The sequence below is a fragment of the Genypterus blacodes genome, unplaced genomic scaffold (assembly GCF_046128005.1).
Source record: "Genypterus blacodes isolate CSIRO-AG114 ecotype Tasmania unplaced genomic scaffold, CSIRO-AGI_Gbla_v1 ptg000348l_1, whole genome shotgun sequence".
Classification (NCBI taxonomy): Eukaryota; Metazoa; Chordata; class Actinopteri; order Ophidiiformes; family Ophidiidae; genus Genypterus; species Genypterus blacodes.
Genome location: NW_027467132.1, coordinates 555,198 through 569,097, shown reverse-complemented (window position 1 = coordinate 569,097; position 13,900 = coordinate 555,198). Strand labels below are relative to the sequence as shown.

General features: G+C 45.0%; 3 protein-coding genes across 4 annotated transcripts; 2 read left to right on the top strand and 1 right to left on the bottom strand.

Moving 5' to 3' along the window:
* The first annotated feature begins 6 nt into the window (after positions 1-6).
* ncf2 (neutrophil cytosolic factor 2) lies at positions 7-4,341 on the top strand. The gene is made up of 15 exons (XM_076138082.1): positions 7-900; positions 1,112-1,194; positions 1,312-1,420; positions 1,513-1,647; positions 1,815-1,922; positions 2,062-2,121; positions 2,332-2,375; positions 2,544-2,685; positions 2,846-2,911; positions 3,007-3,082; positions 3,339-3,382; positions 3,467-3,618; positions 3,707-3,818; positions 3,898-4,015; positions 4,102-4,341. The coding sequence occupies exons 1-15, from the start codon at positions 625-627 to the stop codon at positions 4,191-4,193; spliced, it is 1,617 nt and encodes a 538-aa protein (XP_075994197.1). The 5' UTR covers positions 7-624; the 3' UTR covers positions 4,194-4,341.
* A 682-nt stretch (positions 4,342-5,023) lies between these two features.
* Positions 5,024-11,749, bottom strand: arl8 (ADP-ribosylation factor-like 8). 2 transcript variants are annotated; one of them, XM_076138086.1, is made up of 6 exons: positions 11,664-11,749; positions 8,515-8,575; positions 8,279-8,426; positions 7,368-7,451; positions 7,066-7,217; positions 5,024-6,659 (listed from the first exon to the last, which is right to left on the bottom strand). In XM_076138086.1, exons 1-6 carry the CDS (start codon positions 11,692-11,694, stop codon positions 6,611-6,613), a joined length of 525 nt encoding a protein of 174 aa, XP_075994201.1. In that variant the 5' UTR covers positions 11,695-11,749; the 3' UTR covers positions 5,024-6,610. The 2 variants fall into 2 exon arrangements, with proteins under 2 accessions (XP_075994201.1, XP_075994200.1); XM_076138085.1 differs by lacking the exon at positions 11,664-11,749 and adding an exon at positions 9,659-10,182.
* On the top strand, positions 10,483-13,002 carry bdh1 (3-hydroxybutyrate dehydrogenase, type 1). The gene is made up of 5 exons (XM_076138084.1): positions 10,483-11,081; positions 11,500-11,610; positions 11,714-11,855; positions 11,933-12,085; positions 12,390-13,002. The coding sequence occupies exons 1-5, from the start codon at positions 10,869-10,871 to the stop codon at positions 12,854-12,856; spliced, it is 1,086 nt and encodes a 361-aa protein (XP_075994199.1). The 5' UTR covers positions 10,483-10,868; the 3' UTR covers positions 12,857-13,002.
* The last annotated feature ends 898 nt before the right edge of the window (positions 13,003-13,900 follow it).

Here is a 13,900-nt window from a genome sequence, read left to right as displayed (position 1 = left end):
TACCGCGTCGGACAGATGAATACCGGAATTGAGTGAATCTTTTGAAATAAGAGCAGCAAAGTCCGTTGAGAAAAACTGCTTGTGTGACACTCTTTCGATGAAATTATTCGATTGCCCCGACCAATAAAATAGAGCTAATAGTGAATTTTGACGTGGTACACCAATGATCCACTGAATGCTACAGAATAAAAATAAAGTTGTGTTGTTTATTTTGAAAGTATTTGCCGGAAGCGTGTATCCCTCTCTTTGGTCACTTTACAACACAAAGTTAAGTCAAGTTAGAGCGAGAGAGTAAATGATTTGTAAGCCGTTTATAATTAAGAAAACACAGTTGCGTTGCTAAATTCATTTCCATGGACTTCTCACAGAAAGGCGTGTCTAAAGGCACTATTACACTTAAATCCTATCCATATTGCATTCATGACAAAGCTTAGAATATTGTATTGTAGCACAAAACTGCAGTATTAGGCTTCTAATTGCTTCGTCTCAAAAGTGATTAATGATCAGAATATTTTACTTGAGATACTCAAAGGGGGAAAGTGAGTTGGGAGGATGATTTTAACACAGTCGATTTAAAAATGCTCCACACATGCCAGAGAATTTGTGGAGGTGGGTTTGATTTACATGCAACACTGTGGGTGTTATCACACTTCCTCTCTCGTTGGTACAAATCAGAGCAGTTTCCTCTATTTGTTTAGTAGCTCAGCACAGCTCCAGGTAGGCACCATGTCCTTTGTAAACACTCTGCGTCAGTGGGATGAGGCCATTACTTGTGCTGACAAACAGAACTTGTCAGAAGCACTGCAGATTCTTCTGGCGATCCAAGAGCCAAACTCCAAAATTTACTTTGACATTGGTTGTCTTCATCTCTTTAACCAAGATCTGGATGCTGCTGAGAAGGTATGTGACCTTTGTGGACAAGATGTACTCTAGAAACGCTACACACATGAACCTGAAATGTTTTCTTTAAATATCACACATGGTTTGTTTGTAGCTGTTAAACTCAGAAGTCTTTTTCTGTCTAAAAGTGCAAGTCACTAAGAAAGGAGAAGTAGCAAGTTTCTCATGTTTTCTGGAGGAAGTTGATGTCTTTTCTAATGCTTTCTCTCAGGCGTTCGATCGCAGCATTGGCAAAGATGAACACTTGGCTATTGCCTTCTTTCAAAGAGGGATCACTTTTTACAAAAAGGAGAGGCAAGGCATCTATCACCTCAGACTCATCACGCCAAAGTCAATTTGACCTCAAACTGTACCGTCATTACTGCTTATTACGGGAACAATTGTATCACTTTTGATCCTTCCTGTTCAAAGGTACGAGGAGAGTTTGGCTGATTTCCAACATGCCTTCAAAGCACTAAGAGGCAACCAGCTGATAGATTACAAAGCTCTTGGTCTCAGATACATATTATACGCATGTGAGGTATGTTTTTAAAACCATCCCTGTCTGACATGTTTGAAGTATTACTGACACCAATACAAGTTCCTCACATGGCTTTCCACATGTTGCCCCAGGTTCTCCACAACATGGCCCTGGCTCAGGCTCAGCTGGGTAACTGGGAAAAGGCCCAAGAACACCTTGTGAAGGCTCTTGACTACAAGACGGAGGCTAAGCTCAGTCTTATTGACAGAGCCCTGCAGTCCACCCTGGTCAGTCACCCGATGGGCCAAAAGCTACTTGTTCTCATCTGTGAAGTTTTCCTGTTTTCTGGACATCAAAAGTTTGCAATTTTTCAGCAGAAGCTTTTATTTGTAACTTTGAGTACAAAAGCTTATCACATATATATGAGATGATAATTATGTGATCTCGCCAACAGAAACAGAAACTTTTTAAGCCAGTACAGTTCCCAGCAAACGTGCTGTTTAAACCAAATAAGAACTATGTTGCTGAGCTGGAGAAGAAGGATTACCTGGGAAAGGCCAAGGTAACACAGGGACAGGAGGAACCAATCAGCCAATCAAGTCATGCATGATTTAACTTTAATTTCATGTCAGTCTATGTTATGTCATGTTTAAGTTAAATAGTTTGTACTTTTTTTGCATAATCGTTGTTCCTGTCTGCAGGTTGTTGCCTCTGTTGTTCCTCAGGATGAATTCTCTGGGTTTAGCCCCTTACAGCCACAGGTAATAGATGAGCTCGGACGCACGCATTACATAATAATATATAACATTGCTCTATGTTAGGAATCTGAGTTGACCATGTCAGGATCTATAGTTTGATGTCCTGTAATATACTGTATTTCCCTGTAAGAATTGTTGCTGTGCTCATTTTCATTCAGTTGAATCATCTCAAGTGCTGATTTGATGCTTTGTGTTTTTGCTGCACTCTGATAGGTCGATGAGGGTCCTGCTACTCCAAAAGCACCCGAGGTTCTCAGGTAGAACTCTCCACTATGAACAGACATGTAGTGATTTAAATTAGCTCCCCTGCATTTTCTTATAATTTTACATAAGCAAAATTTGAGTTTTATGTCTGTTGAGGTCAAACCCATCGGCCAATGAGGCGTAGAAAAATCAGTTGAAGGGTCTAACTGCTGTCTCTGCAGGGCTTTGGAAGGTGAACCTCACACCGTCCTGTTTGAGTTTGTTCCTGAGACCAGCGATGAGTTGGCTGTGGTCCCTGGCAATATTGTGTTTGTGCTGCAGAAAGGTGCCGACAACTGGGCGTCTGTGATCTTCAACGAGAGAGTAAGAGTCCTCTCAGCTGCTGGGAATCTGAAAAACAGCTCCGAGCTCATCACCTGGCTTTGGGCCTCCCGTGATCATTTGTATCAGTATGTGATCAGTTTGTAGCTGCCTGTCTTAATGACGTGAAGTGAGCTCACAGATTTATCATTGTCACTTGCAGAGGGGACTTGTTCCTTATAACTACCTGGAGCGTTTGGAAATATCACTGGCTTCCAAACAGAACAAGGTGAGGAACTTTCTTTACCTTTCTTTCTGGGCTTCAGAGTAAAGATGTAACAGCCTATAACATGCTGTGTTTTTTGTGTGGCACTTTGTAATAAGGACGGCAATAACCAGGAATTGGTAGAATCTGAACCTCCAAATCAGACGCCACCAATCAGACCAAAGAGGAAAAGAGGTACACTTGTTTATCGATACATTGACTACAGCTGAATGATTCACCTTTTTAACATTTATGGGGGTTTTCTCCAAACTCAACTCCATCATGGCAACAACAAAACATTGTAAACCTCATGTAACAATCTTTGTTTTAAAAGATAGATTACATGATCATCTCTACTTATCTGGCCCTTTAATACAATACAAACACTACAAAACCTCAACTAATATTTGAAACACTTCTTTTCTCTATTTTTGGGGTGGCTGCATCATAGATCTCATTCCCAAAGGTAACAGCAGTGACAACACCAAATCTAAGGTATGCCGAGTCAAATCGCAAATCAGTTCTATTTATTTCCTATGTTAATTTAATTTGTCTGCCTTGTCCTTTTGTTAATCGCAGGCTTCAGAGACGACAGACAGTTCATTGTGTGTTGTCAAAGTGCGTTTCGCCTACAACTTTGCACTCTGTGTGACACTGGGGACCCCCTACACAACACTGGCTGAGAGTATCAGTAAGAAACTCAGCGTCCCAGCTCCCTCCATCATGCTGAGGTATGTTACATTGTTTACTAAGCCATAGCCATACCATAGTCTTAGATGTTAAAGATCCCAAACCCACTCCTTCATTTCCTGGTTCCAGCTCTGCACCCCAGGCAACGGAGGAAACGACAATCGGCGCCAACACAGAGATGGACAGTGTGTGGAGTAGAGCCAATGGTGGCCGCCTCACCCTGTGGTGTCAAATCAAAGATGTAAGTTGTCATCTTCACAAAAACATTTGAATGTTTAATATATCTGGGATTTATTTGTTGCATCTTTTGTCATTTTAAGCAAGCAGACGGAAAGCCACAGGAGCAGGTTCACTTGGTGGCTCTTCATTCTTACGATTCAGCAAATCCAGAGGATCTCAGTTTCCATCAAGGAGACACAATCATATTCCTCTCCAGAGGTGAGACGCTGACAAAACTAAGCAATATTTATCAATCTTTCATTCAACACATGGGGTTTTAATGTATGACATCATCCCCCCCGTAGTTAACCAAGACTGGCTGGAAGGGCAGTGCAGTGGGAATACTGGTATATTTCCTGCATCCTTTGTGGAAGAAGTTCCTGTGAATGACCAGTGACATCTGTGAAAGTTCACACCAGGGCGTTACATGATACAGCTACTCTGTTGTGTCACAGGACATGTTACAGTCATGTGCAACTTTTGTTGAGACAAATACTTTTTCAATGAAATGTATACAAACTTTTGTGCAAATAAAAATTGATCAATGAGTTTATAGAGGAAGCTCTTTATTTCTAAAAAGCCCATATCTTGGAGAATTTAAGAGCTAGAGCTCTAAATTTTAAAAAGACAGCATCTACACGCCAAGAGGATCATATTCTGTAAGTTTGGTGCAAATTATAGTTTTGGTCCAATTTCCCAAAACGACAGTGTATACATGGACCAAATTGTTGGATTTTCTAAAAAGCCCATATCTTGGAGAATTTAAGAGCTAGAGCTTAAAAAAATGCTTTTTTTAAAAGCCCATATCTTGGTGAATTGAAGGAATTTCAGATTTCGGAAATTTCTAAATCAAACGATTTGGTCCTTGGCAGCAAATAATCCCCATGCTCTCTAGAGGCTGTATTTGGAATTCTAGCACTTCAGCACTTTCCTGAGCCAAGATATGGGGGTTGGAGGAAAATGACCAATTTGGAACATGCTTACATTGAAATTTTTCAAAAATTTGACCAAAATTTTAAACCTTCCACAAATTTACAGGAAATGTTCCCAGGGTCATCTACATTGCTTTGTTTGAAATTCTAGCACACGTTCGCAATTTTAGGTGAAGGCCACTGTGAGAAAGACTTATGGCCAAAACTATAACGTAAAATTTACATCATACAGAACAGAAATGAACCTTTAAGTGGTATAAAATAAGCCACAGTGAACAAAGGGGCTCAATTCAGGTTCAAAACCAAACTTTTATTGAAAACAAGAGGAAAAAAACATGACCCAGAGTGGACATCACGCTGAGTGAAAGTGTGATCAGTTTAGATGTGTTGTGAGATCAAGGTGAAAACAATCTGTGTAAACCACAATGCTGCACTGAGGTCCCTCATTCCATCTGTGTAAAAAATAGCTTCTCACACAACAGCAAACACTATATTCTAGTGAATCCCAGACCAAGTTAAACCATGAAACTTGTGCACCTCCTCTGTCTCGCACCCGTATGTGTCTTAATGATCTTGCAGAGGACATACAAGGTTTCAGAGTGCATAGATCTGTTCTGAAGTTCAAGCAACTCTTACGCCGACTCAGATCACGTCCAAACTACCCGGTCGAGATGAGGAAGACAAAACGCGGAGCCGGCCAGAAGTGTGAGGAGAAACAAGCCGATCCTGAACTTTCATCACTTCTGCAGGAGCTTATTCTCCTCCCTTTACTTAAAACGTACGCATACTTACAGTCTAAGAGAAAAATGTCAGCATAGCAAAATAACAATTTTACACTAAGATGCAACTCACCTGCATCAGTGATCGTTTGTTTAATACAAATCAGGTCGAGGTTCTAACTACTCCGCCCTGCGCCGCCCGACACTGAAAGCATAAAAAATTGTAAATAAAATGAACAAAATTTAAATAAAAAACAATAATGCACCATCGATTTAACACAGTAAATTAAAATACTGTTACAAAACAAAATAAGCAGGCTTTGCTGCATTTTTAATAGTGTTGCAAAAATAAAAAACGCGAGTGACGAGTGACAGCTAAACAAAAACAGGGCGAGTTAACTTGAGCGTTTGTTCCAGGAGATTTAAGTTTAAGTAAAAATAAAGCTCACGGTTAAAATGACAACAATCTGGAGCATTTGGCTGAAGAGTAAACATGTCCAGGCTTTAGGCTTCAACTTTGTCCTTTTGTTTTTGTTTTAGCCCACGTTTGGATTCGGCACCAGCAAGTTCAAGTGTGAGAACGACCACCGTCAGTCAGTGTAGCTTATGAGATGAAGAGGCGTGTAACAGACATATGTACCTGTGTGTGTGAGACTGTAGTGAGTGTAACACCATGACCCATCCAGGTGACAATACTGCTGGCTAGTAACAATCCCTTTGTGTGTCCTGTTAAATCTAAACTCATTATAACTTTAAAAAAAAAAATGCCCTTGAGCTGCACCGCATCGTCCTCAGATCCCTGTGATGTTTATGTTAAAGATTCCGATATGTCACATGATATGTATGTAGCGTCGATGATCCGTGTCCGGTGCGACACGCTGTCGCGACAAGATTCCCACCGGAAAAAAAACGGAGGACTTCACCTCCAGCTGCTCGTCCCGTGTAGCCAGACGGGTGAAATAGTTCCCGTCCACTCTCCTTTGAAGAGGGAGAAGCGGCGGCTGTGCTCTGCAGCTTCGGCAGGTCAAAGTCTACGTTTCGTCACTGGATTAAAAGATAAAAGCAAAAAAAAAACAAGCCTGGAAACACGAGGCTTGTGGCACCTTCTAAGCGGTGTGTGTGCGTGTGGGGGAGTCAGTCAGTCCGTCCGGAGGCTCAGGGTGCTATCTCAGTCCGGCCCGCGAGGTCATCCACTCAAGGCCTTGGCACAACCTGGGAGATGACAAAGACGTGTCAAACAAACACTTCAGGGCCAAACCAGGGACCGTGGAAAGAAGTTCAATCTACTTCCAAAACTCTAAATATGTGATTAGAGCAAATACACAGGAGTACAAAATACAAAACTAAAACGCGTTACCCGAACATTCTGTCCTAGGAGCTGAGGATCAACATCATGATCCCTTTAACAACAACACAATATTAAAGTGTCTGCACACGGAGTTCTGGAGAAAACGTCTGAATACTCTGTGTGACTGGAGATCTGTCCCAAGGTCAGGTACTTGAAGCAACTAAAACCCGGCTGTCTGACGCTCCCAGGCTCCTCGGTTTAAGATTTAATGCCGATCCCTCTGTAGGGAATGAGTGAATGGAGGAGCAGATGGTTGTTGGGTCCCCTTACCCCTCTCCTGTGAGCGCGCAGCAGGACTGTATGTGCCAGGGGTGGTCTTTGATGGAGCTCAGGCTGAGGTATTTGGAGATCTCGGCGGCAGACATGCAGTCCTTCATATCCTGCTTATTGGCAAATATCAACACAGCTGCTTTCCGCAGGTCCTTAGAGAGAGAGACAGAGGGAGAGAGAGAGAGAACGGAGACTGATGAAGCCGTGAGCACGACGCGAGGAGGGAAAACTTCACAAGTTAAGAATCCATTTGTGGCCCAACGGCACATCACTCTTTGATATAAGTGTCTTTTGTGTTTTACCTCATGAGCCAGCATCCTGTAGAGCTCCTCCTTAGAGATGACCAGCCGCTCCCTGTCTGTGCTGTCCACCACCAGGATAATGAACTGGAGCAGGGGAGGCAGAGGCAGAGAGAGAGAGAGAGAGAGAGAGAGACACCACACTAAGCAACCTTTACAAAAGCACTTCACAGTAAGCAGGGGGGGGGGGGAGGGAGAGAGAGAGAGAGAGAGAGAGAGAGAGAGAGAGAGAGAGAGAGAGAGAGAGAGAGAGAGAGAGAGAGAGAGAGAGAGAGAGAGAGAGAGAGAGAGAGAGAGAGAGAGAGAGAGAGAGAGAGAGACTTCCTGGCCAAGCCTAACAATGGGCCCTAGTGACTGCTATGCTAATGGGAGGACGACACACATGATAAAAGAGCAAAGTGTGGAGAGGTGTGACGAGGCAACGACCTGAGAACAACTCGGGTTTAGGACCCTCGCTCGTAAACCAACCGTCTGGCATGAAAGGGTGAACGCCCGGTGGTTACTATGGAGAAGGCCCCCGTCCACACACCGACACGTCTGAGAGCGCGTCTCTCTCTCCATCATGCTGTGGGGTGTGTGAGAGTGGGCAGACCGTTTCAGTCGTGTGGACGTATCGTATGTGTGGGAACATGGATGTGGCTGCTGTCGTAATCCCACAACTTCCTGAGTAAACAGAGGCAACAGTTTTGGAGACAGGTTTTGTCTGAATGTCGGTGGCCTGTCAGGCGGGCCCCTTTGTGGTGTATGTGTGTGTGCGCGGGGGCGGTGACCTCTGACCTGAGCGGCCCAGGCTGCCGTTTGTGCTCTCAACAAACAGACCAGCTGCCACGCTCTGGTGTGTGTGTGTGTTGGGGGGGGGCACAGCAGCCGGACGACACATCTGCTCATCTGGGCGAGGATGTTGTGCGGCTCACCTCTGTGTTGGAGTAGTAGGTGTTCCAGGAGGACCTCAGGGACTCCTGCCCTCCAATGTCCCACATCAGGAAGTGTGTGTTCTTCACCACTATTTCCTCCACGTTGCTGCCGATGGTGGGTGACGTGTGGACCACCTCGTTCATCAGACTTCATAAAACAAGAGAACAAAGTCAATACTGGAAAGTTTAGAAGCAGGAGGATTGAAGTTAGTCAAGCAAAAAAGATAAATACTTACAATTGGTAGAGTATAGTGGTTTTCCCTGCATTGTCCAGTCCTACAATTATCACCTTGTGCTCTGGAAATCAAGCAAAAACAACACAACAAGGACTATCAGCAGCAGTCACACAATATTTAGGCATTTCTGCTTCCATATTTGGGCTCCAGTTCTGTGCAATCCCTTCCTGCCATTCACTGCAGCGCACTGGGAATCACTTCCTAGCCAAAGCAAAGCCAAAACTACAGGAGCTTGTACCCATTCATAAAAGCAGCACAAACTGTCAATCATGAAAACATGTGAGGCCAGAGTCAGAACCAGAGCTGACCCGTACGTGTCAGGACTTCCAGAGTTGAGTGTTTTGACTTCTGCACCTTCTCATTTTTGGGGAAGGAAGTGTGGACAGAGGGATCAGAGTTCAGACAGTGATTTGGAGGATGCTGCACATCTTCAGCTCATCTTAAACAGCAGCTATCCTGTGGTGAAGCTGAATAGTATGAACCCGATGACGTATTGGCTCTTAATCTGACTCTTATTTACACTGGATTAAGTTGGATGTGCACAAAACTCTTGGAAGAATAGTCGAAAAACAACAACATGTCTAAACCGAACCCTGCAGCCTTCTCATTGTTTCAGAAGTGGGCCGTCTTTGTTACTGTTGTGCCGAAACGCAACGTACAATTAGTCTTAAGTAATTACTTAAGACGTCGACTGTTGAAATCCGATTACACGTCTACTCGTCTGCGGCTTGGAGAACCTCTTTGAGCGAGTGAAAGTTGACACCACGGCCGCGTTACGGAGCAGAAACGTATTATTAACGCTTGAGTACTTTCCATACCACCTGTACTCTTTGTGTACTTACTTTTCCTAATGTTCTATCTGTCCTCACTGTCTTTTGTTTGGTCTCAAATTCCATCGAGCGACCAACAGGTCAACAAAAGATGACTATTTTTGACCTGTTAGTTGCTCCTGCTTTGCAAGACAACTACAAAGACTCGCAAAGAGACTTAAATGTGTGTTAACTCTGCTTTGTTGCTCATTTCGTGCTAACGCGCTAATCGTTCACTTTATCCTCCGTTGAGCCGATGACATCAAGCGTAATGAGCTGAAAGCGAGTCTCTTTCGTCGACATAGCGCAACGTAAAAACAAAAACAAACACCCACCTTGGTTGCAGAAGAAGCTCCACAGTTTGGCGAATATGAGGCCCATGTTTACAAAAGCTACCAGAGTCCAACCGAGCTTCAAGTCGCTCACAATCCGCACCGCGCGCTCCGTCTGCGGCTAGCTAACATTAGCTGGACGACACCTCGAGCCTCTCCGACCTTTTCCAGGCTGAATCCATACGCGCCGACCGCATCCAAAGCACCGCTGCCGCCGCGGGGAGAAGAGCTGGTCACGGTAACATACGTGGCGGCCTCTTTTTGCGGGGCGGCTACGGTCGCTAAGCGCTCCTTTTCGCTGAGGAATGAGAAGCTGTTAACGCGGGGATGCGACGCGTTCTCCGTTGCTCTTTGCCTTTTCCACCAATGCGTCCCGTTAGCTGCTGGTACTGGAAAAACAGCTCCAACTCTTTAACTCCACTTCCGGTTACGCGATGACGTCGTTCAAATGGAGCAGATGGGGAGAAGCGCCAAGGACTTTCCCGGCCTGCATTTTGAGAATCCTTTAAATTATTCACACTTTCCGAATTTTGACTACAATTCTGTTGAAATGATTAGTATTACAACTGCAATTGACAATGATCATATATTTTAATCAATTGTTAATATATTCGGAATTTCCTTTTGATTAAGTAAGTAATCATGTATTCTATAAAATTACCAAAAGTGATGGCCTGCATGAGTGCTAAATAAATAAATACATACAGAAATAAATAAATACATAAAAGACAGATGTGGCTACGAACTACCAGCACTGTTAGAAACACAAGAAAGCAACAGTCACAAGAAAACAACAGTGTCACTCAGAGAGAGGAACAGAGAAGAAACCACGGAAGTTGAAGGCAGCTCGCCACACTCAGACCTCATGACAGAGTGAAATGTATGATGGTAAATATAATAACATTGAGGTGAGGACCAAGGTGGTGAAGAATAATCAAAACCACCAACGAGGTTGACAAAGGAAGTAGGTGACAGCAACAGAAAGGACAGGGGATCAACGAAACTGGAAGATGTGTGCAGGCCGTATGTCAATGGACAGACTGCTACCAAGTTAGTTGTTTGCTTAAAGTTATTAAATGTGTTTTGGATAAGTCATCGTGCCTCAGCTTCAGTTACCCACAGACCGCAGCTCAGGGGGCGTGTCGTGCCGTGTCGTGTCCGCGCTGTGACGCAGCCCCTGGGTTCAGGAAAGTAAACACACCATCCCTCCAAAATGGCCCCGCTGCCTGTGTTCAGAGTGGCGCTGCTGGTGTCTTTCTCCGTCTTTCTCACGGTCGTGTTGGGCTTCGGGCTCCCTGCGCTACTGAACGCGGTCATGAGGATTCTGGGGTTGCCAGAGACGAGCGTGACCGAGTGCATAGTGCTGCTGTACTTAGCTTTTGTTCTGTACATGGCGACGCCGCGGATACCCCGAGGACTGGTTGAGGTAATGTCACTAATACTATTAACGCGCACGAAAACTAATAATTACAATGCTAAAACTATTATATGAAGCCACCATAACAGCAGTGAATTGACAGTTTTCATGCACTTGCTCGCCTGTAAATATCCATGAAAACTTCACATTCCTACTGCGTAAATGTCTGAAAGCGCCTCATCATCAAGTGTCATACTTCTCTAAATAACTTTCTCTTCCTATAGACGTTGCACAATCTGTGGAGATGAATACCAAGCATGTCACTGCACGTCAGCTGAGAATATTAACTCGTAAAACTCATGTGGAACCTTTAACCTTTAACTATCTGCTCCTAGCCTGATCCGAGACACAGAACTTTGTTTTGAAATTCCCGTGGCGATCTGAAAGGGTTCACATGCATGTACTGTATTGCTTCCTTGTTTTGCAGGTAGAGGGGAAAGCTGTGTTTATTACGGGATGCGACAGTGGATTTGGTCATGCACTCGCCAAACATCTGCACAAGATCGGCTTCACAGTCTTTGCTGGATGTTTTCTTAAAGTAAGGACGGCAGCAGTGGCATTGTGTCAGAACACGTTTTCATGGTTTCATACCTGTTACTGCATAGCTCCTCTCATTCAGCATGCATGATGAATACTTGCAGGATAACGATGGAGAAGGTGCAAAGGAGCTGGAGGAGTTTCACTCGGATCGCATGAAGGTGGTCCAGCTGGATGTCTGCAGCGACAAGCAGGTGAACCAGGCTGTGGAATTCATCAAAGACAACCTGGAAGACTCAGAGAGAGGTAACAATCCGACGGTCACACACTCAGATAAGAGGTCTTTGTCCTCTGTTAAGCTCTGCCACCGTTCCACCCTTCAGGTCTTTGGGCTGTGGTGAACAACGCCGGCGTGGGAGCATTTGGCGAAGTGGAGTTCACCTCTATGGAAACGTACAAGCAGGTGTCAGAGGTCAACCTGTGGGGCACCATCAGGGTCACCAAAGCTGTTCTGCCATTAATCCGCAGGGCCAAAGGTCAGCACCTGGAAAAGCATCTATTATCATTGCATTGTGGCATATAAACATGATGATTCTCTCCGATGCCAGATTGTTTTACTTCTACTGCTTTATTTCTCCCGTCTAACATGGATTAGCATTGTTGGCATTCCTCGTGGTAAGACAAACGATCTCAGCCGAAGCATTAGTCGTGTCTCGTGATTCCTGCAAGGAATGCCAATAACGCTGAAAGAACTAATGTGGTTGAGTTAGTCGCAAAAAATTGGCTCAAGTTACAAAATGCTTTCACTTATGCTCTTTGATGTCTTGTCTCTAATTGCAGGCCGCGTTGTGAACATAGCCAGCACGTTCGGGAGGACAGGCAACAACTCCTGGTCGCCTTACTGTGTTTCCAAGTACGGGGTGGAAGCGTTTTCCGATTGTCTTCGCTATGAGATGAAGGCCTGGGGCGTGAAAGTGTCCATATTGGAACCAGGAAACTTTGTTGCCGCCACCAACATCATGACCCGAGACTTCATTGCCAGCACGGCCAACAAGCTGTGGAACGAGGCGCCTCCTGACGTGAAGGAGGACTACGGGATTACCCACTTTGAGCGTGCCATGGCTCAGCTCCGCTCCAGTTGCAGTGGCGGGCAGAAGGACGTGACCCCAGTGCTGGATGACATCACTGATGCCATCACGTCCCAGCGTCCGTACACGCGGTACAGCCCGGCGGACCCCAACTGGTGGGTCAGGGTGCAACTGGTCACCCACCTGCCCTCCGCCATATCGGACCGCCTCTACTTCTGAACGTGAACCAATTTCTGCACCAGCTCCCTCCGTTTCACCCCTAAAATCAGAAAGCAGAGCATTTCTCAACTGACTCTGATCAATAGACTCTGCTACAGCATTGCTCAACACTTGTTCACTTTATAAACCTTACTTTGTGAATAATTGCACTTTGCCTTTCCCCGTCTTGTGTCTTGAAAAGTCTTTTAACAATTCCACTTATGGGAAATCTTGAGGGGCCTCAAACTGGCATCCAAGAGGAGCCTCCCGCTGTTTTGTTGTGGTCAACGCCGGACCAAGCCGAGGTCAGCCGCTGCTGAGAGGACGGCGAGATCTGGCGCAACGAGCACAAGTTCACTTTTGTCTCCAGACGTCAAAGAATGTGAATGAATAGAGATTTGATTTATTTTTTGGATGCAGTACAACCACAGCGGCATTTTCCCCCTATTGGGAGTGATTTTAAATAAAGTGACCAAAAATGGTGAAATCTGGGGCTGGTGTGGTGCCATTACATGCAATGACACGAATGGCCACCAGGTGGTACACAAGCATCACACAACACAAACACACTGTCCTCATCTGAGCTGCATTGAAATCGCGTTCAGAAGACCAGAGGAGCGTAAACACACCTCAAGACAATAGACGATGTAAACAAACAAATGTATAAAGCGCCAAATCGCAACAAAAGTTATCTCAAGCCACCTTTCACACAACAGGTCCAGACCGAACTCTTTAATTGTAGTTATAGAGCCCCAGCATTCCGCCATGGGACAGAACTCGGTGACAGCGGCAGGGAATAATACTCCCCTCTAACAGGAGGACACCTCAAGCAGAACCGAACCGAATACCGGGGCGCTACCGGAGGTGCAGAGCTGCGCCGGGTCAGCTCGCACCGGCTGGCTAACTACCGAGCTAATGCTGGGGTTTCCATGGTGCGGAGTCTCGCCTCCAGCACTACAGATAAACTTAATTCAATACTCGTACCGTTATCACTAAGAGCAGAGGAATGGCTGAACATGACACACGGAGGAGGAGAGGGCAGGAAAGGGAGGGAGAGAAGAAGCC

Excerpts from the sequence above, each read along its gene's own strand:
- bdh1 (XM_076138084.1), top strand. The coding sequence starts at position 10,869 with ATGGCCCCGCTGCCTGTGTTCAGAGTGGCGCTGCTGGTGTCTTTCTCC. Across the intron at positions 11,856-11,932 it reads CCTGGAAGACTCAGAGAGAG|GTCTTTGGGCTGTGGTGAAC; the intron begins GTAACAATCCGA and ends TCCACCCTTCAG. Across the intron at positions 12,086-12,389 it reads ATTAATCCGCAGGGCCAAAG|GCCGCGTTGTGAACATAGCC; the intron begins GTCAGCACCTGG and ends CTCTAATTGCAG.
- arl8 (XM_076138085.1), bottom strand. The coding sequence starts at position 9,704 with ATGGGCCTCATATTCGCCAAACTGTGGAGCTTCTTCTGCAACCAAG. Across the intron at positions 8,576-9,658 it reads GAGCTTCTTCTGCAACCAAG|AGCACAAGGTGATAATTGTA; the intron begins GTGGGTGTTTGT and ends CTTGATTTCCAG. Across the intron at positions 7,218-7,367 it reads ACAGGATGCTGGCTCATGAG|GACCTGCGGAAAGCAGCTGT; the intron begins GTAAAACACAAA and ends TCTCTCTCTAAG.
- ncf2 (XM_076138082.1), top strand. The coding sequence starts at position 625 with ATGCAACACTGTGGGTGTTATCACACTTCCTCTCTCGTTGGTACAAAT. Across the intron at positions 1,923-2,061 it reads ATTACCTGGGAAAGGCCAAG|GTTGTTGCCTCTGTTGTTCC; the intron begins GTAACACAGGGA and ends TCCTGTCTGCAG. Across the intron at positions 3,619-3,706 it reads GCTCCCTCCATCATGCTGAG|CTCTGCACCCCAGGCAACGG; the intron begins GTATGTTACATT and ends TCCTGGTTCCAG.